This window comes from the organism of the source record quoted next, unplaced genomic scaffold (genome assembly GCF_019419815.1).
Source record: "Pyrus x bretschneideri cultivar Hongxiangsu unplaced genomic scaffold, Pyrus_bretschneideri_v1 Contig5, whole genome shotgun sequence".
In the NCBI taxonomy this organism is placed as follows: domain Eukaryota; kingdom Viridiplantae; phylum Streptophyta; class Magnoliopsida; order Rosales; family Rosaceae; genus Pyrus; species Pyrus x bretschneideri.
This window is the reverse complement of record NW_025999787.1, coordinates 2,628,381-2,651,839: the sequence shown is the minus strand read 5'-3', so window position 1 is coordinate 2,651,839 and position 23,459 is coordinate 2,628,381. Positions and strand designations below refer to the sequence as shown.

Below are 23,459 nucleotides of genomic sequence, written 5' to 3'. Positions count from 1 at the left end.
TTGAGATACATGGACAAGAAACTAATAAGAAAAATTGTAAAATTAAAATAAAATTCACAATGGTGGCTCTACATGTCATCAAGCCACTTCGATGCCCAATTCCCAGCAAATCCTTTCCCATTTTCACAATCTCCCTCTTTGTCAGCTCGTTGCCTTAGCAAGTCACGATGATCCTCGACACCAGCAGCGAGCTCAAAAACCGCTACAAGATACGAAAGTTACTTGAGGTATGAGTTTATTATGTGACCCAAAATTGAGGTGATAAAATATAATTTGTCCTAATTACTATCTCGAATATCTTTAAAGCTCAACAACCTTCTTCTGAATAGGGGTGAGTAAATAGCCTCTTTAATGTTTAAGAGCTCGTTTGGATGTGCTTTTCAAATGACTAAAAGCGCTTTTGGTGAAAATGTTTTTGGAACCAATCCTTAGTAAAAATGCAAGTAAATTTAGAAAATCACTTAAAGTACTTTCTGCAATTGGTGCTTCTTGTAGAAAGCACTTTAAGTGCTTTTGGAACAAAAAACATTTTCTCTAAAAGCCCTTTCAGTCATTTTAAAAGCACATCCAAACGAGCCCTAATTCAGTACCATTAGACAAAATTATATAAACAATGTCATACTCCTTAATCAGGTTAGATGGGCTTGAAAGGGTTGTCAAAGTTTATATTTTAGGTATAAAGTTAGTAAAATAGATGTGTTCACGTTTTGCGTTATTTGTCAGACAACTAACTTCCACACAAGGCAGATTTATAAATAAATTAATTGAATTGGTATGTATAAGGAAATTTAAAATTTCATTCAATCAACCATGCAATAAATAATATCCAAAAATTTCAAACAAATAATCCAAACAAAGGAAATTGTTCAAATAAACCAAAAAAAATTAAAGGGGTTTGGTCACTAGGGAAACTCGGCCACATGTCTAAAATCTAATCTTTCATTAGAGCGGATGCCTTTTGAAAATCAGAAATCTCTAGGATAATATCTTCGAGATTCTCCACTTGAGCAAAATTAGTCTCAATCATATGAGGACATAAGTGATACTCAGCGATAGCATAAGCGGAAGCTCAAGAAACATGGGACCAATGGTCCTTGACACCACAACGATGCACATATCTGCTTCTATGGTGGGCGGGTACTTTGCCCTTATTCTTTAAGTTTGAGACTTTAGGAGCGAGGTTGTCACCCTTTGAGGCTTGGTTTATTCCCTTGCATGGGTCATTGCTTTGTAAACCTTGGGCCTTTGACTTAAGGTTTAAGCCCTTACTTCACCTGCCACGCCTATGGTATCCATTTAGGCCTAGATTCATATTGGCATGTGCTTCAAGCACAACAGTTGAGCCAGTAGGCCTAACTTGATAATTTTTCATCAACAGCTAGTTTTGCTTTTTTGCAAGTAGTTAGAGAAAGATCAAATTTGAAAAGTTTGTCATTCTTGTGCCCTATATTGTTACTTTTGGACAATACTGATGGTATGAAAACTTGAATAGGTTTTCTCCAGGAGATTCTGTTTAGTCAAGTCCTCTTTAAAAAACTTGAGAGTGATTGGATTCAACAAACTTCAGAATTGTATTCATTCATAGACTTCAAGTATTGGAAGCGTAAATGCTGCTAGTCGTGTCTTACTTCATGCAATAAGATATATATGTAATGATCAAAGAGCTCTTCCAAAGTGAGACATAAAGCTCTTGAATCTTCTTCAGTGGAGTACTCGGTTTGCCGGGTACTTGGCTAGGAGTGCGTCATGCATATGGCTTCATATAAAAATTATGGTGGTTGCTTTTTTTAGCTTTGCCAACCAGGTTATCTGGATCAGCTTGAATGGTGGCCCTAAGACTCTTTGCAGTAAGGTGGAACTTCACATCATGGACCCACTTCAGGTAGTTTCTTCCAGAGACTTCCATAGCGTAAAGTCGAGTTTGTTCAAATTTGACATGTCGCTATAACCAAGGGAAAAAGGTTGTGATTAGTGGAATGAATGAAAAAATCGTCCATACACACAAAGTATAACATTTAGGTTCTATTATACATGTTTTGGTTTAACTTTACATGAAAATTGTGGGTTTCATAGGTGTAGTGTTTTAAGTGAACTTCAGGTTTCTATGGCACTTATTCGAAACTTTGAGTTCAAATTTATGAACTTCAAGTTCATGGGTACCTACAAGCAAACGCAATATATACAGAACAATAATATATAAAACAACAAGTAAATGAAGTTTATAGGGCCAACTATGTGAGATGTGTCACGACCCATAAATTGGGGCTGATTAGTTACTGCTTGCGCTACAAGCCAACATAGGGAACGGGCAGAGAGCAGAAGCTCAGAAACTGGGCTATTTTGGTAGGTTCAGTAGAACAAGGGCACAATGGGAGCCAAAACAAGAAGCAGTGGTGCCCAAGCCCAAAAACTGGGATTGGTTCATGTGAGCCGAGTGCAGGGGAAGCCCAACATGGCTTAAGTAGACTAGAGAACAGCCCAGCAAGGCTGGGTGGGGTTTCACAGGAGAAGCTAGTGGCGCCGTGACAGACAGCGATGATCTCAACCCAAGAAGGTTGATGTGAGTCATAAGTTTGTCTAGGAACCTTAAAATTGCAACTGGGAAGAATGTCTGGATGTCGAGGTCCAAATTCATAGAGATTCGAATTAAATCTCACAAAATCTCGACTCGATTTGATGTGAATCTCAAATTAAATCGTCAGAGACAATGAGATTTCAGCAAAAGAAAGATTGCAATGAGAGGGTGCATTAAAGAGAGAGAAAGAGAGGATAGTGCTCCACGAAATTTGAAAATACGTTTCCCTCGTGTTAGTGCCTTTTTTTATAGTAAACCATAAATAGAGATACTTGCTCTCCAAGTAATACAAAACCTAAGAGGATAGAATCACGAGGTTACATTGGAATCCTAAGCCAAATCTATTAAGGATTTACAAAATCACACAACGTTAAATATTAATTACAACAATTTCACTATTTTTCTTCTTTTGTTAAAATTTTAGTTCTTCAACTAAAAATTAATTAAATATTTGTTGTGCATGCTAGTAGAATGCATGTGACATGAGTAAAAGACAAAAGATTAATTCACAAACTCATATAGCCCTCAGAACCTATATTATTATGTTCATTATGATATCCTTTGTGATTGGGGTTGTTTGTACCACCGTTGATGGCGTAAAAATCATGGAGGGAATTTTGTATGATCGTCACGACAACCATGTTGAAGTTGACATGATTTCTAATAATTTAGTCGGGCAAGCTTTGAGGAGTATGGAAACGTCCAATTATGCTCTCACTCTAATTTCCTAATGGTTTATTAAATGATGAATGTAGGCCTTGAACCTGTTGTCCATATACAAACCTTCATTTCATGGACAAGGTCCTGTCACTACCTGATTTTTTTTTTTTTTTTGCTTTGAACAAACGATATTATTTACCTTAAGAAAAAAATGAATGAGCTTAGTTTCACAATGTGCTAATAATAATGTAGTTTAAATTCGTTTTTGGCGAGAATCAAAGCTAAGAGCTCTCACTTACAAATAAAGAGGAATATCACTAGATCGTAGTATTAAGTGGCAATCGCTCAACGTAAAGATAGAAGAACAAAGTCTTGAAATGCAATCGCTCTACAACCCACTTCATACGACACTTAATGCTTACTGTGAAGTACATGATAATTATTTATTTATTTATATAACAATATACTTTCCATAATTTAAGGTTTAGTAACAGATTCACATGCCCGTTAACATCATGCTTTATTAAGCTTGAGGTCTTAAACTAATTAAGGTGGGACCTTGCCCTGACAATCTTGAATACAATTATCTTTCGTGGAGTTTTTCCATTATTTATATTATTTCATATTTAAAAAATATATAAATCATTTAAGCGCAATAACCGAACCAAGTGCTAAATTAATCCAACAGTTCTCTTCTTTCGGTGTTTATACAAATAGATGTTGATAGATTTTAGGGTGTGGAACTTTTTAAAGCTTATGGAATTTGTAGGATTATTTTATCTTCCAAACTGTACCAAAGTGGGTTTTTTTTCTTCCTGAAGTACCAAAGTGGTATTAACTATGGTTTTTTATTTCACATGGGAGCCGTTTATTCTTGACCTCATTAGTCTATCGCCAAGAACTTTCTTGCTCCATTGAGATTTTTTTAGCCATTGTCGTTTCGTTTATTCGTCAAGGTAGTAACTCTAATATATGTTTTTTTTAGCCATTCTATGACTTGCGTCAACTTATAACATATTTAGAGCTTCAAAGTGAAACTAAGAAGAATAAGGTGAGTTTAGCCTTGTAATGAGATAATATTAATGTGATTCAAATTTTCCTTAACGAGAATTGAACCTAAGACCTTTCACTTACAAGTGAAGAGGAATATCATTAGACCGTAGTAGTAAGTGGCGGGAAACAATATTTTATTTTGACAAACAAAAGGACTGGTGGAGTAAAATGGGTCTATAGAGAAACTATTGACAAACAACTTTTAACATAAGTTTATATATATATATATATATTTTTTTTTTTTTAACAAACGATATTGTTACATTAAGAAGGTGGGGGTGTATTTAGCCTTACAATGCGCTAACATGAGTTTATATTTTAACTATACCATAAAATAAAATGGGTCTATAGATAAATTATTGAACTATCAATCAACGAATAGGTAGATCGAAATAGTAAATGGTGTCATGGGATCGGAATTGAAATGAGTGATCGCAGAACAATGAAAAGATAGTGAAGGGTGATTGTGGCCTTCGACAATGTCAGGCGAAGTGCCTGCAAGATGAGTTTAGGATTGTCGAAGAGAATAAAGGGACTATGATGTTGTCGTTGACGACATCACCCTTTTCTTCCGGTCACCATTTTCTCTCCTAAAATTTTTGTTCTTTGGAAATCCAATGAATCAATTCTCTTTTCACCCAATTCCACGTGGACCTTTGTCATTGGTCCTTCCTGAAATTAAAATATTTTAAATTCTCAAAGGTGTAAAAGGACTAGAATGCCTTTAAAAGCTAAGAAGGTTAACTTTTGTTGACCATTGTGGCGTGACAAATATGACCTATTGTATAGTAATATATAAAAAAATTAAAAATATTTATGATAAAAGATTTAAGAGAAAATATAGGCTCAAGTTTGTCTTGTAACTTATACAATGTTTTATATGATTTCTCCTCATTTATAAATAACAGTTTTTAGGTTGGAATCTCCACCTTACGTGTGACAACCTGTCCCTACTTTTACGATTTTATTAATTTTAAAAGAATGAATTGACAAAAATGCCCTAGAGGTGAGATTGTTGACTTTTGTTGACCGTTATTTTGTGAGGTGTACGAGCCACTTTTTCCGTAATCTTGAAGTACTCGACAATACGAATGCGTAGGCGTAAGAGGAAACGAATTTGGAGTTACGATGATGATTTTACGAAACTACGAAATGTGAAGGGCGATTCCACACCCCACTCTTCCCTTGCTCTCGTGTCCTTTTTCAGACCTTTGGGACCTATTCCTTGCTGCCACCTCACATTGTCTCTCTCGGCCCTCTCTTCCCTCAAACTCACTCATTCTCTCATCTCTTCCGGTTCTTTCTCTCACTCTAACTCTCCTCTCTGTTGAACCCACGTCATAGACTGCAACCACCGGCACCGAGGCCAGCGACCACCTAACCCTCACCAGTTCTTGCTCTTCTCTTCATCTCAAACCTCAAGGCCTTCTCTCTTCTCCCTGTGTTCACTACACATATGCAATCAAACCGTGATGCATCCACCACAAGCGCCGACGAGATGTCGCAAATTTCCGGTGAAGGTGAGTCGGAAATACCTTAGGATGAATATCTCTAGTTGCTCAGTGTAAATCTAAGTGTGATAAGTGATTTTGGGAAGGTTTTGTGACAAAAATAATTTGGAAAAACTATTTCCCAGTTTTCCAGAGAAGGACCCGTGGGTTGCAGGCCTTTTTCAGGCCACTTTCTATCCACAACTGAGAACAAAAATGGGATAATTCAAATCCCTACCCTCCTAGCTTCATTTTGGTAATTAAATGGTGAGTTATGGTTGAGATTTGAGCTTGAGAAGCTATCCCAATCAACCAGCTCAGAAACCAATGACCGGACCCTCGACGAGGATTGGGTTGACCTGTTTCAAAAAAAAAAAAAAAAAAGGGCCCAGACCCATGACTCATTAACCCTAACCCAAGTCCTGACTTAGCCCAAACCTGGATACGACCTGGATCCATTTCAGATTTGGAATATTCCATTTGAGAATGGAATATTTCATTAAAGTTAACTATTGACTGTTAGTTGACTTTTTTTCAAAATTTTCTCAGAAACCCTTCTAGGCTAATTTCAATGTCTCGAGTCCATTTTTGATATCCATTTAGTGAAATTCTAAAGTTTTAACATAGATAACCACCGAGACGTCTCATTTGATTTTTTAGGGTTGACCATTGACTTTTGGTTGACTTTTTACAAAATTTGCAGGGAGACCCTTCTTAGCGTATCTTAACGTTCTGATTCCAAATCTGCACTCCGTTTTTCCAAATTTAATCGTTTTAGTTGAGTTTTACTAATGGTCCTAATATTCTGCTTAGGTGCAATTACTATCGGAGACTCCGTCTTCCTAACTTGAATGGATGTGACATCGCATGTACCTGTGAGCAGTGCTCTAAAAATTGGCCTAGGTGGCAGTGGGGATTAACTCAAAATCAGGAGAAAAATTAGGATAGGGATTAGGCCGCCGCCGAGACGGCCTAGGCGGCCCTTGGGCGGCCTAGGTGGGTGAATTTCGGTTTGTTATGTTTTCAAGAATGCAGATCACCTTTCTGGGTTTCTTCTGGTTCTCGGTTTGGCGAAGAGGAAAGATGAAGATGATGACTTTCTCTCTCTTCCTTTCACACCACGTGACCACTCTACATACTATTCTTTTTTTTTTTCTTAGTTTCTCTCCAATCAAATTTGAACACCTATCATCAAATTACTTGTTTTTTGTAAAAAGCCATAGGCTATCAGTCAGGTTGAATGTCATTAACAATAAGTATTGGTGCAGAGTCCCATCTTTATGCATCCTAGTGTGCCTTTTCCACATCCACATATTTGACACCTTTATTTCTCTTTAAATTCAACATAAATTAATATGATCTCTAAAAAATATTTTGCAAATTATTATGAACCACCCATATTGTCATCAAAATTTTCTCTTTATCATGAACCACCCAACCCACTACGTGGGATTTTTACTTTTATTTTAAAAAAATTACATATAATCTTTCAAAATATCTTAAGTTATATGACATATATGCTTAATATGTTTTTAAATTTTGGATTTGTTAAATAATTTTTTTGTATTTTATCATTCTTTTATTATCTTATCCATGAATTTCATACAAGTATAATTTTTTGTAAGTGTCAATATGCACTTATTTACAAGATATACAAGAAATTTACCTAAATCCGCCTAGGCCGCCTAGACCCTGCCTAGCCGCCTAGGCACTAGGCACCAGCCCGTCACTCGACTAGCACCTAGTGTTTTTTAAAACCTTGCATGTGAGTCAATCTTTTCTTTTATATAGTATATATATAATTGTTAGTTTCCATTCATACATTTCTTAAAGATTTTCCTATAGTACGCCTAGATTAGTGTGACGTTTATTAGCGCAATGATAGAAATTGTGAAGTTATGCTACGTCCTACGAGATGCACATTATGCGTATTATTATTGATGCCTTAATTATATTTATGGCCATGAATAATATCACGGTGACGTGAATTATCAATTTACCACTGTATGATTTTATTTACGTTATCTGCTCATCATTGCTGCATCGATGTTAGTACTCCCCTGGGCTAGGGCCATTCTTTCATGTGTATGTTCACATCGCACCGTACGCTCACTTTGGATCCATTGTAGGTGCCAGTCCTATCCTAGATTGCTATAGGCAATTAGGACTTGTATGTGATGCGTATAACGACATTGTAGTAATAAAGCGTAAATCATTATTACACCGAGTTTTGTTCATGTCAAAATACCTCTACATGAATCGTGTGTCAGCATGTGTCGATGAGCACTCGATGTGATATATTTATTTTTGCGAGATATTGTGATTTCTAGAAGTTATATGCTTATCTACGAATTTTGTGACGTATTGAAGTCTTGAGATATTGCAGGCTACGGTAAGTATTTTCATACTATACATAGTATGTATATTTTGGAAACTATACTTATTTTATGGTGAGGGGTTATAAAGTTTTGAAAAAGGTTTTTATAAAACTTTATTTTTAGGCTCACTCACCCTTGTTTTTTGCCCCTCCAAGTTTAGTAGCTGAGCTTTCGTGTTGACGAGAATTCTTGGCAAATCTTGGTATAGATGGTTACCTTCGATGGTATGATTCTCATTATACTTTACTGTACTTTACTTATGCTTTAACATCACGTGTGAAATGAATTCATTCTCGCTCACAAGCGCACTTTTATCTTTAGGCACTTTTAGGTTTAAATTTATTCACATTTTCCACATCACTACACTTTATGGCTACATCACCATTCTGATGTCGGCCAGCACAGCTCGATTCGAAGTCCAGGTGGACATTTTGAGTCGGGGCGTGTCATTACGCATTCCACAATAGTTTGAGCGAGTGTGATATATATACACATAGGAATCAGGTAACCTGATTTTATTATCTATAACATTATTGTTACATTAGTGTGAATTCAATATATTAATATCACACTCATGAGTTCAACATATAAGTATCACACTCAAATTTTCTAATTTACTATGTAAATGTGATTTCTATGTACATTCAATATATTAATTTCTCGATCACTTTTTTTCTGACTTACGATAAAGGCCTGACGATTAAAAGAAGTGCTCTATTTTAAAGGAGGATAATGTTAAAGAGATCAAATTTTAAATCAAATAATGTGGTACAAATAAAAAATAAGTATGTTAATAATTCAATCATCAACAATAGTATAATTTGATTTACAATTTTTTTTTATCAAATGATGTGGTACAAATAGAAAATAAACATATTAATAATTCAATTATTAACATTCATATCATTTGATTTACAAATTTAGTTTGAAAAAATTTGGTTCCTCTAAAAATAAAAAGTCAAAATTTTTTCAGTTGTTATGTAAACCCTAATTTCCCAGCCCAATTCTTACTAAAACCCTAAACTCGATTCATCTCTCGTGTTTCCCACCACCTCTCGTCTCCTGCGACGCCTCTTGCAGGCACTTCACCCTCTCCCACCCTCGTCTCTCTCTCTCTCTCTCTCTCTCTCTCTCTCTCTCTCTCTCTTCTCAGTCGGTGAGTTCTCTCCCTCTCTCTCAATAGGTAATCTCAATCGATTCTTTGATTTCACTTATAAATTTCTCTATGTTTTGCTTTCGTGTTTGTGCTGTTGGAAATGTCATTCACTGCTTGATATTGGTTGATAGGCTAAATGTATGTTCAAATTCATGTTGAAAATTTTGCTTTTTTTTTTCTTGCCCCCTCATATTCTTCTGGGGAAAAATTGAAAACTGGCTACGAATTGAATTATCTGATTTAGAATAATACCCAAATTAATATTGATTCAGTTTTTTCCCGTGAATTTGGAATATTGTTGGCTAAAATTTGTAAATAATATTTCTGCTTGACTTATCTATGCCATACCTGTATCTGAATTTTTGAGTTTTCCTGAATCACTGTATCGCATTGTATTGCTCTACCTGTTCCTGTTTCCGGTGGCGCAGTTGAGATTTTATTTTTTGTCCACTATGTTGCTGGTTTCCATTCGTTAACTTTTTCGTAACAGTGGGACTTTAGAAGAATAACTGTTAGAGCTAACATTGAGATTTGAGAATGTATAGCTCTTTTGATATATCAAATCGATCTAATGCCTGCTAGATTAATGTGGATGGAGAGTATATGTGATACTGCTCGGCAAAATCATTGCAATCATTTAGGTTGTTAGTCATGGATTGATTTGGATAGACGAATAAAGGGGTTCCATGTACTTTTATAATAATTGATGTGGTTGGTTGTGAATTCTTAATGATGGTACACTTAATTTTTCTCCCAGAAAGTAGGACTATATGATCTAAGGGAACAATGAGGTTGGAAAAGTGCTGGTTTTGTTCCTCTACCGTATACCCCGGACATGGGATTCAGTTTGTTCGCAACGATGCAAAGGTAAAGTTGTTATCTACTCTCTACTAAAGCACAAAAGTAGTTGTATTCTAATTGTAGTAATCTCAACAGGGACTATGACAGCCATACAGATGCACTCGTGAGCCTTAAGTTTGAAAATGTTACTCATTTAGTCCTGAACAGCTGAACCTATATGGTTTTCCAGTCCTATAATCAAACAGTGCCTGATTTACTGTTGGTTAAGTCAGCTTAGATTAGTTTTAGTTTACATGGTTATGTCAAGGATGCTATTTATATTAATTCCATTCAGGGTTGACGCTACGATGAGTCAATTTATTTGGCACTCAGTTTGGGGTTTTGTTTTGGACTGAGGTCCTCAAGTTGGGTTAATTTTTTGATCTTTTAGTTCAGATTTACTCCAGAAATAGTTTGCATTTTCTTAGCATCTTATGCTTTCACTGTGAAACTGATGATGGTTACTGATAACACTCACATTGCTCTGAGGCTATATGATGTGTGACCGGATAACCTGACACCATTCCTCTTCTAGATTTTTCGATTCTGCAGATCCAAATGCCACAAGAACTTTAAGATGAAGAGGAATCCGCGAAGGTGAAGTGGACTAAGGCCTATAGGCGGTTGCGTGGAAAGGACATGACGCAGGTAAACTAACTTTGATCTCTCTTAATCCTATTATTGTTACAGACATTTAGTAAATATCGTTTAATTGCTTGGGTAATATCCTGTTAGTTATGTTACTCTTTTCTTTCTATCTGCAGGACTCAACCTTTGAGTTTGAGAGAAAACGAAATAGGCCGGAGAGATACTGACAGGAGTCTTACAGAAGACACTCTGAAGGCAATTAAGAAGATCGATAAAGTCAGAATCGAGAGAGAGGCCAGACACCACAAGAATAGGTACATTCCTCCTGTTCCATTTTAACCTTCTGTAGAAAACAGTCAAACCTGTTTTTGGTTTTCTTCATCTTACGAAACTTGTTAAAAACTTATGCAGGATGAAGGGCAAGAATGTCAAAGAGCAAAATGAGAAAAGGAAAGAGATTGACCATAGCCTCCACTTGGTCATATCTCCGATTGCGCAACAGCAAGAGCCATCACTCGTCAAGGTTTCCCAACCGCATCTCGAGAAACAAGTTGCCATGGAGGAGTAAATTTATTGTTTCAGCAGTCATGGTTTTATCCGTCTCTTTTGCATCCATAGTTCCAACAAGTAGCAAGACGATTGTTTCTGTGTTGATTGAAGTTTTGGATCCCGTTTTCCTTCTCATGAACTTGTAGCGTCGGATCTAAATTATGTTCGTCGAGTCCCAGGTCTGTTGTAAAACGTTTATAACAAGATATTCTATATGTAAGTTTTTGAATTTATGGTCCAACAGTTTTGGGACTTTATACATTTGATTTGAGCAGTTTTGGGACTTTATACATTTTATTTGAGTAGTTATATTTGCATAGGGATTGCGTCAAGTCAACTTGAAGAATTCATATCAGCCATATCCCAGTCAATGCACCTTCGTTGATATGGGAAAAACTTGGGTGTTAGTGTGATACCAACAGTTACATTCTGGTAAACGAATCATTTTAATACTCTGTTAAGAGCTCACTACGGCTGCCTTTTTATTTCATCCTGAGGCTCTCTCTTGGACATGAACCATTCAAAATATAGCTGTTATTTCTTTTGCCCATAGCACCTCATTGAACATGGGAGCATATGGAACGTTTTGGTTCGCAACCCTTAATTGGTGACGAGCATTACCATCATATTAATTGGTTTGACAAGTTTAAATTTTAAAATTTATGACGGAAGTAGGTTGTCTTTTCCACAGTTGTGGAAGGTTGTGCCTTTGCATTTCGGCGCAAGTTCAAACCACGTTGGCAAAGAAAAATATTTGTGCAGGAAAATGATTAAATCACTCATCCAACGATAATGAATTGTGGTGATGCTTACAAACATGCAAAAATGCACCCTTGAACATGAAGCAATATAACTTTGAGAGTGCCACGTGGTATTAGCTTCCCACAAAATTTTAGATGCACCGCTGTATTTTTGGATTTTTTAACCCTTGAATTTTATTTTTTATATTTTAAAACAAAAATATAACGGTTAAAACAACTGGAGTAACTGATAATCCGAAGTTCCAAGGAAGTCCCCTTAGCTTCTCCCTCATCTCCCTGGCTCACAGAAGCAACGGTAACCGAACAAAAACTCCTCCAATTGATTTTTCCAACTCTTAAGCGCCAGACAACCAAATCACAAGAAACAAACACTTCCAAATCCAAATGCTAGATTATGATCTCACTCACTCCCACTCCTTTTCTCATCCACAGCACAAGCTTCGCAGTCATTTTTGTCTTTCTGATCCCAAGCCCTACAAGGGTGCACCCTAGCAGTGGCAGCCTCCGCCGTGCATGAGGCGCCAAAGTCCTCCGAGTAGAGGGAGTTGAGCTCCGAGCTCTACGCGTCGATGCCATTCTCGGCAGTGACGGGGGCAAAGAGGCTGGTGTCGGTGAGGCACGGGCAGAGCATGTGGAACGAGTAGGGTCGGATCTGGGGGAGCTCCAATTTTTCCGTGCTCACCAAGAAAGGTGAGGCTTAGGCCGAGACTTCCCACCTGATACTCATCAATGATACTCTAAATATCTACTTTGCCAGGTTCGGTTTAATACCCTGAAAATTTAAATACATGAATTAGATATTCTTAATTATGAATATGTGAAGAAAATCGAAAATAAATCGATTTATAGTTATGAAAATTTAATTAAGAAATTTTAAAGTTTTATTTTTGGGAATTTTTATAATTTATGAGGACATATTTTATCCTTGCATATTTTATCATTTTTCTTGGCATACTTGGATGGAGTTCGATCTCACGAGCGTGTGGGCAAAAACCATTTGTGAAACGGAATTATAACGAAGAAGTTATTAACGATTGAAGTGGAGGGCAAAATATGCATTTTACCATTAAATTGGAAGGCTCTAGAAAATCTGGAGCAATGGGATGATGCCACGTGTGTGGCTGTGAGGAAGAGAAGATTGCGGGAGAGAGGAGGGAGAGTGTGGACCAATGAGGAAGGAAGAAATGAGGGGAAGGGAGAGAAGAAGGAGACATTGGATCATGGATCCCTCTCACCCAAATCGTGCGACCCGACCTATTATTCCGACGGCTTTCCGTCGCTTTCCACCATTTTTTCTGATGATTTGGACCAATCCACCACTCCTAATCATCATCTAGCCCCTCCTTCCATTTCCACCAAAAATTAGAAGGATTTTGGTTTTATTTTAGTGGAAAACACCCTGACAGTTCATGGGTGTCGACAACAATTCTGCCATTTTTGCATGTGCTACCATTGACCACCAACCTTGTTCAACTCCTCTTAAGGCTTGGATTAAAGTCCAAACAAGTTTGGGGGTGGCGGAGCTATGATTTTGACGAATCAAGGACACCCAAATTCTAGGGTTCCAGCTGGTTCGAGGAAAATCCGAGCAATTCTCGTTCGAATTAGGGTTCAATCCAGGTATGAAAAATGTTCCTCTCCTTTAGTTGTACATTCCTACAAAATTTGGTAATCTTTGGAAATAGTTAAATTTTCTGGATAGTCAGGGGCGGCTGGCCACCACCCATGGCGACGTGTGGCCAGTGGGCCGATGCTGCCATTTTGTGCAAATTTTGATATTCTAAATATGAATTTGGTATTCAATTAATATGTTTCGATTATTAAACCCAATGTTGGTTATTTCGGTTACTTGAATGTCCTTGGAAATGGATTGAAAATGAAACGTGAACTACAAAAGGCTTGATCCCGCATCAAGGGTACGTAGGCAATCTAACAGGGGTTCGATGAAGCCTTAAATAATTGAGATTAATCCTTTGTTGGGAATTTGAATTAAGAAAATAAATTTGGTGATTAATTGTAAAAATTAAATCTTATGTTTTGGTAATTAAATTTTGGTTATAGATTTTGTGAGTGATTAATAAATTTAGATAAAGAAATATAAATTATGGTAGTTAAATAAACAAGAGTTTAATTTGGCCTATCACTGCAATTATTTCCGAAATAAAAAATTTTGGGTCGGGGCGTTACGTTCAACTTGTTGCATTTTTTATTAGTTTTGTAGCTTATGTAATGCCCAAGAAACAATTGAATTGTTAGGAAAATAATCCCCAAAGAAAACCTGAGGAAAACGGAGTATTTGGAGCAATATCCAATTGAATTGTTATGTCAGGCTTTAAGAAAATAGATTCCGTACTAGTTCGAGAGTAGTCGGAGCCAAATAAGCCGTCTTGTTTCAGCCTATTTGAATATATATAATTGTTATGCGACATTTTAAATTGTAAGGTTTTGAAAATTAGTAACTCAAAGAAAACCTTAGCACGATATTAGAAAGCGCAATTTGGAGTTCGAATTCCTAAAACGAAACACAACCTTCCAAATTGTGGAATTCCATATGTTGGGCTCTCTTGTGAAGCAACAAGCTACACAACTGCAAGTGAGGGTGGTGGTGTTCCGATAAGCTTAGACAATGTAATAGCTTCAACCCTTTTGAGCATTCCCACTACCCTACATTTCAGCATATATCAAATCTAATAACCAAATCCAAACCATCTTTGTAAATTGTATTAGTTTATTCTAGGTAACTGACCCTTGTTCTTGCATTGGATCTCTACTAACATTGCGTTATACGTTGCAGTCCCCTGATGAGGTCAAAGAGAACAGCTAAAATTATATGGGTTCCTCACAAAGAGGAAATGATTATGGACTCTGATATGAGGGAAATTGACTTGTATGCATTTCAAGTGAGTTATATTTTCTACGTTCCTTCGGCAATTTACTTTTTGAATTTTGCATCATCAGGAATTATATAAAACAAATGAGGTGAAGAGGATTTGATGACTGTTAATATACTTTTATGATTTTAGGGCCTCTTGAAGCATGAGGGAAAAGCAAAGTTTGGTGAAGCTTTTCAATAATGGCATGTAGATGCTGCAAATTTATTATTGACGGTCATTATCCTATGAGTGAGTTAGGGGCATGTGCTAGGGGTTGCTGAAACCGAATACTATTGCATGAAAGCAAGTTTGTTCTTGTGGTTCCTCATAATGCTGTTAATCAGGCTCTCATTGCAACCGCTATTGGTATTATTCCTTTCTCAGATATATGACATTTCTTGCTAAGCATACTTTTATCCTTTTCATTTAATTACTTATTAAAATTTCCATTTGAAAATCAGGATTGGGAACATAGTACTTTAGGGTTTTAGTTTAGAGCAATTGTGGTGTAAGTGTGTTGGATTTCATCCCATGAGTTGAGGGTGGATCACCGTATATTTGCCTCAATCGACTGTACCAGGTATTGGGCATCTTTACTGATGAAAAATGAGGTTGATTACATTCGCCATCATGGTAATTACCTATGCTGCTGGTATGAGCTATAAGTATGAAGACAAACATCTCCCTCTCTGTCTCTCTTTCTGTTGTTTAAATTTATTCGTGTAGTTCATGAAGCTTTTATTGTTATGTAGGTTGTGTAAGTGGATATGTTGTCCTCTAAATGATATTGCAATGTTAATGTTGACCCCTAGCTCACCAGTTGCTGGTGGAAGTTCATGAGGAAGGAAAACGGGTAAGGGATTATACTTGTTTGTCATGGATCCACACAGAGCGACTAGAGAGGTATGAGGAGAACATTTGAAAGTGCTGTGTGATTTTTTTGTTGATATATTCTCACTTCTTTTGCTGGTTTGGTTGAGTATAAATTCAAGGTTGAACTGTCAAGAGAAACCACCAAGCTTTATATTCCTCATATATGTTTCTGAATTATCACCTCCGATGTTAAACAGACTGGTTTTCCTTCGACCATCAATCAACCAATGGACATGTTTGGGGTTATGAAGGTACTCCACCAACTGTTTATTTTATTTTCACAATTTCATATATCACTGTCATATGATCGGAATTTGATGTACTTTTCGCAGACACATTACAGTCCCAAAAAACTGTGGCGCTACTTTTGGATTTGAAAGTGAGTTCTACAGTTAGCAGTAGTCCAAAGAAAGCTTGTGTTGAAACAGCAATTGCCATCTCCAAAGTAAGTTCATCCTAGATGTTCTCAAGTCAGTTTGTAGAATACTGTATTCCCTCTCTTTTTTTCTTCCTTATTCGACGAGACTAAAATTTCTATTAATTCCTTTTAGGAGGGGATTGGGGAAGAATTGGTGATCTAATCCTCTTATTAAAAGAGTTATAAATTTTGCTCCCTAGTTAATTATATGCTAAAGCAATTGTAGGTGCAAGAAGTTGTAGATTGCTTGGATGTTGATTGTTTGCCACATGACTTGGAGATAAAGATGGAGAACCTTCATGTTGAGGACATCCTTCTAGGGCCGGCCCTGAGAATTTAGGAGCCCTAGACTGGTCTTTGAAGTGGGGCCCTAAAATTTTCTGACCCCCAGTCTTTTGTATAGTGATTATGTATAAAAAAGAATTCTCTAAATACATGAAAAAGGTTAGTTTTACATCAAATATCTTTAAAAATTAATATCAAAGAAGACAGATATACAAAGATTACATAAATAATACATGTCTCACATTTTTGGACTCAAATGTACCAAGAATTTACAGTCAACGATATATGATAAAGAGAGTAAATAACAATAAAACTTTGATTGATAGAGTAAATAACAACTAAACTTGATTGATGAATATAATAAGTTCAACAATGCCATGGTTCTTTTTAAAATCAACATTACACTAAAGCCTCGTTTAGCAGCTTGGATTGTACTGACTATTTCAGTCGGATAAGATAAATAGTCATTGGATAGTACTAACTAAATTTGTTTGACGTTTGGTGCTGTATCGACTAACGATTGTATTATTTATACTGTGTTTGATACTATACCGGATAGAAGGAATTCAAAGAATTATTACTTTTAAGATAAAAATTGATGATTAATGAAAAAAATGGATTTTTTTTTTTTTTACACATTCACGACCACCAAATGGGTCAAATTAAAAAAGAACAAAATCTTCCTTTATTTAAATCAAACTTAAAATAAAATTAAAAAAAATTAAAATAATCTCTTCAGTCTTGTCTTCCCCAGATCTCTTTGTCGCACCCCCAACACCCTTACAAAAACCTGAAAGAGAAGAAGCTGAAAAATGGAGTCACACCTTTCGTCCACAAAACCTTCACTTAATCAAATGTAGAAGCGAGAGATAAAGAGAGAGAAGCTCTATGGACTCCTATTTCCTTTTAGGCTCATCTTCTTCCCTATCCCCATACCCCAAACCAATACCCCTCACCAAAACCCAGCCAAAACCCCTCCCTCCATCCATTATCTCCTCATCTCACATTTCACCCGCCGATGATGATGATGAAAACGATAAAACCCATAAATCCAATTTTGATTTCCTCAAGCTCTCTGTAACTCTCACAGTAATCTCCACCTCCTTCCCCCAAATCCCCACCGTCGTTAAGGAGAAAAAGTGCGGGCCCAAAAAATCCAAAGCTTTATCTCCCTAAAAACTCGAGTCATGGTCCCAGGGACTCCCCGTCGTCTCCAATCGAATTTTGTACACCCAGGTGTTGGCGCTCAATTAGGTGTCGTGGAGAACGAAGTGCAAGAGAGAGGGAAGGGAACCAAACTAATAATCCACTCCTTTTGGAAGGGTTTGTTATGCAGGTGTATACCCTACTAAATAAGCAGACTGACTAAATTAATCCGGCGACTATTTAATACGAGAGGACACCAAATGATCGGGTTCATATTATTAATCTTATCCGCTTCATTATGCGACCCACCAAACGAGGCCAAGATATTAGAATCATCCAATTGAATAATAAATTATTGAAGAAAAAAATCATAGTTTTGGTTACCTCAAATTACAATCTTCAAGAACATGTGAGAGTTGATTTAAACATTCAATAAAAATGGAGAAATAGGAAAGTAAAGGAAAAAGAGGATTGCAAAGGGACTTAGGTTTTGTAACTTTATATGTTGAAGAGGAAGGCAAAAGAAACTAATGCGTCTATATACATTTGGATTAGGATGATGGCTATTTGTAATCAACTCCTTGATTAGGCTATTAATTTCAATTTTAAAAAATAAAAAAGAAACTAATGCTAGAAGACGCAACTGCAACTATCAAACTTAAACCCCCCAAGGAAAAACAGCTGGCAAACTTCCACTACGCTAACAACACAACTATGATGCTTTTTACTTCTGATATGTTTATATTATTTGTAGATTATATAAAAAAATTTGGGGGCCCTAGGTGACCGCCTTACCTCGGTTTCCCTCAGAGCCTGCCCTGCACCGTTCAATGCTCATTTAAGGTGAGAAATCTAAACTTGATGTTCATAATCTTTCTCTCTTGCTTAGATTCCAAGAAAGAATCACATTTTGTCATTCTTCAATTCCGGCTTCATTTTTCGATAGAACAACATATAGCATCAAACATAAATGTTTTCACCTCTTCTTTCATTCTTGTTTAATGCAATAAAGTCCATGAGGGTAGGAAACAAGCTAGTCTTTTAACTTTGTACTGAAAAAACTTCGTTAAGAGTGGCCCTGTTAACTTCGCCAATCGATTATTTTTGATTTTTTTTTTGTTTTTGCAGGATGAAGGTAATATTCTGCTTCTTCAGGCTGGATGGCTAAATGGATTAGAGGACATAGTCATGGGACATGTGTGGGATCAATATGAGAAAGCCTGGGAGTCTCTCGTAAATGAACTAGACGCTGAAGCCAAACAAGAAAAAGTTGTTGTAGCAGTCTGTCATCCTGCATTGCACGTAGCACTGATGGGGAATTGTTGTACAAACTAAGAACTTTAAATGTTGTAAAATATGTAGCTAGGTTTTTCACTAGTCAATTGCATACCCCATCAAGCTTAGGTTGCATGTATTCATAATATACTGAAGATTACATATAGGGTTTCAAACCTCTATTTACATGGAAGGTTTGAAATTTAAATATACAATTAGAGCGCTTAAGAATATTGACAAAGTCCTACGCCTAACAAACTATTTAGAGATAAGAATTACAAAGAGAATAAAAGATTCAAACAGATTTGATTCTAACGGACTGAGGACTTGGTCTAACATCACCTCACAAGCTGATAGGACGAGAAATAACTAGAAGCTTGGAAATCGGAAGCTTAAACCTTGATGATGACATACCTTTCGTGAATAAATCTGCAACTTGATCATGTGAACAGATAAAATTAACAGAAAGCTCACCAAGAACCAATTTATCTCGGACATAATGATAGTCAACCTCCAAGTGTTTGGTTCGTGAATGAAACACAAGATTAGAGGCCAAGGCTATTGATGAAATGTTATCACATCATATCTGTGGACGAAGCAAAGGGAACTACATATCACAAAACAAAGAACGCAACCATGAAAGCTCAGCTGCAGTATAGGCCAGCTACCTATATTTAGCCTCTGTGCTTGAGCGCGAGACTATTTTCTATTTCTTGGAGCTTTACGAAACTAGGTTCGAACCCAAGTATATACCGAAGCTTCCTGTTGAATGCCTTATGTAAGGATCTCCTGCATAATCAGCGTCTGAAAACGCATTGAGATGCATGTTACCAGGTTTGTACAGAAGTCCATGATCATAGAGAGACTTAACATATTGCAGAATTCGTTTCACAGCCATTCAATGCGTATTGTTTGGAGCATGCATAAACTGGCACACTTGATTAACCGCATAAGAAATATCAGGACGTGTGATTGTGAGGTACTGCAAAGCACCCACGACACTTTTGTAATTATGAGTATCAGGATGCGGTTCACCATCATAAAGACTCAGTTTTTGATTTGCAGGAACTGGCGTAAAGATAGGCTTTGCATCAACGAACTTGGTCCTGCTTTAATGCATACTTTTTTTGACTAAGATACATATGATTCTTCAAATAGGAGACTTCAACGCCCAAAAAATAGTGGAGAGGCCCCAAGTCTTTCATAGAGAACAAAGTACTGAGCTTATTGATTAAGTGATGCATTTGGTATGGGTTATTTCCTGTAAGCGGTATATCGTCCACATAAATCAACAAAATCAAATACACACCTAGTTGATTGAAAGCAAATAGTGAATAATCACATTTTGAATCCTGAAATCCCAAATGAAGCAAGAAATCTTAGAAGCGCTCAAACCACACTCGCGGTGCTTGTTTCAAACCATACAAGCTCTGTTGTAATTTGCACACATGATTAGGGTATTGTTGATCAATAAAACCAACAGGCTATTTCATATAGACTTCCTCCATCAGGTAGACATGTAAGAAGGTGTTTTGGATGTCCAGTTGATGAACTGGCCATCGATTGGAAACTGCAAGACTTAGCACCAGGAGAATGGTACTTTGCTTGATCACTAGACTAAATGTTTTACCGTAATCCACACCTTGCTTTTGACGAAATTCGTTAGCCACTAGCCGTTCTTTATGTCTTTCGATGGAACCATCGGTGTGTCATTTAATCTTGTAAACCCACTTGTTTGGAAGCAAGTTCATGTGGGGTTTATAAGGAACAAGATTCCACATCCCGCACCTTTCTCATGCATTGAATTCTTGAACCATATCACTCCTCCATTCCTAGGTGTTTAATTGCTTGGCTGAAACAAGTTGGAATCATCACTTTTATCATTAGTTACAACATGCAATGCATACTTGGATTGGGTTTTTGTATGCTAGTTTTGGAGCGAGTTTGCATGGAATGAACTAGAGTGGGAACACACGTAGGTGGCTGTTGCAGGACAGGTTCGGGGACTGATCCTTGCTCACTTGGTAATCTTAGGATAGTGGTACTAGGTTAGGTAGAATGGGGAAGCCTATAATAAGATTGGATTTAGATACGCTATGGTTTTCAATGAAGGCTCTGAGGTTGTGCAGGGCTACTTATGTTAGGAAGTAAGGACGTGACATGTGACTGAGAGATTATAGCTTGGGTCTCGATGGTTGCAGGATATGGATGAGATAAACTAGGAAAAACAAATTAGAGTTCAGGTTGAGAAGAACTACCTATGGTGTTGACGCCTTCCTTTGCAGGTCTAGAATCCTGGAATGGAAAAGAGTCCTTATCAAAAGGGACACTACGAGATGAAGAAACTCGTCTCGTGGATAAATCCAAGCATTTGTATCCTTGATGATCCAACGAATAACCTAAGAAAACACATGATTTTGACTTAGCTTCAAGTTTATTTTGTGTATAAGGTTTTAGCCACGAAAAACATCTACACCCAAACTCTTTTAATAAATCATATTTTGGTGTTCTTTGAAACATTTTTTCATAAGGTGACTCATTCGAAAAGAACTCGCGTAGATAGCCTATTTGTGATATAAGTTGTTGTTTGACACGCATCAAACCAATATTTTGAAGGAATATGAGCATGAGACAACATGACTATGATTGTTTCAACAACATGATGATGTTTTCTTTCTACAAGAGTGTTCTGTTTAGGATGTTTTGGACAAGAAAACCTTTGAGATATGCCATGTTTATCAAGAAAATCACGAAAAGCATTGCTTTTATACTCTCATTCTTCATCACACTGGACAGATTTTATGGAACGCTAAAACATGTTTTCAACCTTTGTTTTAAATTTAATAAATATTTGGAACCTTTCAGACTTATTTTTCATAGGAAAAATCCAAGAATAACTTAAAAAATCATCAACCAACAATAAATAATAGCGATATCCTTCAATTGAAACAATAGGTGAACACTAAACATCGAAATGCAAAAGTTCTAAAGGAAATTGTGAAACAAACTCTAAAACATCAAAAGGCAACTTGGTACTCTTGCCTAACGGACACGAATGACAAAAACTTTCATTAGAGGTGCCACTAATTGGCACTTGTTTATTTACAATTAAAAATCTTATTATTTTAGATGCAGAATGGCCAAGATGAGCATGCCACTTCTGTGTAGACACTTGAACGCCTACAAATGTTGAAAGGGGATGTTTAGATGATCCACCACCATTTGGAAATGGGTATAACCCATTCTCACACCTTCCTCGGAAAAGCGTCCTCCGGGTTTTGAGGTCCTTAACAAGAAAAAAGTATAGGAAAATTAGGATATAACAATGGTTGTCAAGGGTAGATTTATGGGCTGAAATCAAACTTGTTGAGGCCGAGGGATAGTGTAATATATTATTCAGGTTAAAGGAGCAAGAATTAGTCATAATTGTATTTGAACTAGAATGTGCAATAGAGAGTCCAATATCATTACCTACTCCACCAATGTTTTCATTACCATTATACTCATTGGGATTGACAAAGTTCTGAAGTTCAGGAGTACTATATGCGTTTACCCTGGTGTCAAATAACCAGAACCCATTTTGTTGACGATTGAGTGTGATCGAAGAAGAAGCCATAGCGGTGAGGCGCTTCCTTAGGATATAACCCTCGTAGGCTGCATTCATACGCTGATAGCAGTCTAGGGTTGGATGCTCTTCTTTTCCATATGTTTGACAAGTTATATGACCAGTTCTAGAAACTAACCTTTCTCCGGGCAGTTATCGTTGACTATTGTTGTGGGGAGCATACCTTTGATGATTCACATGAATGCCACGATTGGACCAACCAACACCATGTCCAGTTTTTTGAGAACGTCCACCACGTCCTTTTGTAGCCACATAAGCATTCACTGGAGTAGTTTCAACCAACGAAACAGTCGGCTCCACCATTCTTCTTTCAGTAGTGAGAAGAAGAGCTTTGAGAGTGGGATACGTGATAGGAGAATCATGTGCTTGTGCGGCATTCACGATCATTTCATAAATGAGCATGTCACATGGCAATTGGTTTTTTTGGAGAGTTCCCTACTCTACTAACGCTATCATCAGGTTATAGGTGAATAGACGTAGTTTTTTCACCGGAGTAAACTACCTTCATTTATATGCTAATCTGCCCCATACATTTAAATGTAAACTAGATGCTTCGGTAAATTTTTTCACTCATGCATGGATAATAGTTTAGACAAAGTTTAGCAACATAACATATCAAACTAGGTAGTAACACGTGTCTCTATAAATAAATTGCCACAACACATATGTGGGATGTCATGAGAGATGCCTCCCTTTTACTATCTTTCACCTAAGTTCGAATATCCCCTTCTTACTAGAATAATTTAGAATATCACTTTGTAAAAAACGAAAACAAGAAATTTCCACTAGTACCCACATTATTTCTTGACACGTTTGTAAGAACTTCAAACTGAAAGCCCACAATCTCTTAAGCCCAAATACGATGCGAATTGATCCAGCCCAACCCAATACAAAGCAGGACGTGAAATTGAGCT

At 36.8% G+C, this 23,459-nt stretch overlaps 2 protein-coding genes across 2 annotated transcripts; both read left to right on the top strand.

Moving 5' to 3' along the window:
• Positions 1-9,150: 9,150 nt before the first annotated feature.
• LOC103954758 (probable ribosome biogenesis protein RLP24) lies at positions 9,151-11,563 on the top strand. The gene is given in 7 exon segments (XM_009366579.3): positions 9,151-9,339; positions 10,070-10,179; positions 10,688-10,742; positions 10,745-10,800; positions 10,917-10,964; positions 10,966-11,054; positions 11,152-11,563. Coding segments are annotated over 6 exon segments (486 nt in total). The 5' UTR covers positions 9,151-9,339; positions 10,070-10,098; the 3' UTR covers positions 11,309-11,563.
• A 704-nt stretch (positions 11,564-12,267) lies between these two features.
• LOC103954759 (2-carboxy-D-arabinitol-1-phosphatase) lies at positions 12,268-18,980 on the top strand. The gene is given in 12 exon segments (XM_048569128.1): positions 12,268-12,545; positions 12,547-12,807; positions 14,845-14,950; positions 15,074-15,140; positions 15,143-15,289; positions 15,385-15,505; positions 15,730-15,779; positions 15,782-15,818; positions 15,987-16,047; positions 16,140-16,241; positions 16,441-16,539; positions 18,774-18,980. Coding segments are annotated over 12 exon segments (1,359 nt in total). The 5' UTR covers positions 12,268-12,444.
• Positions 18,981-23,459: the final 4,479 nt, after the last annotated feature.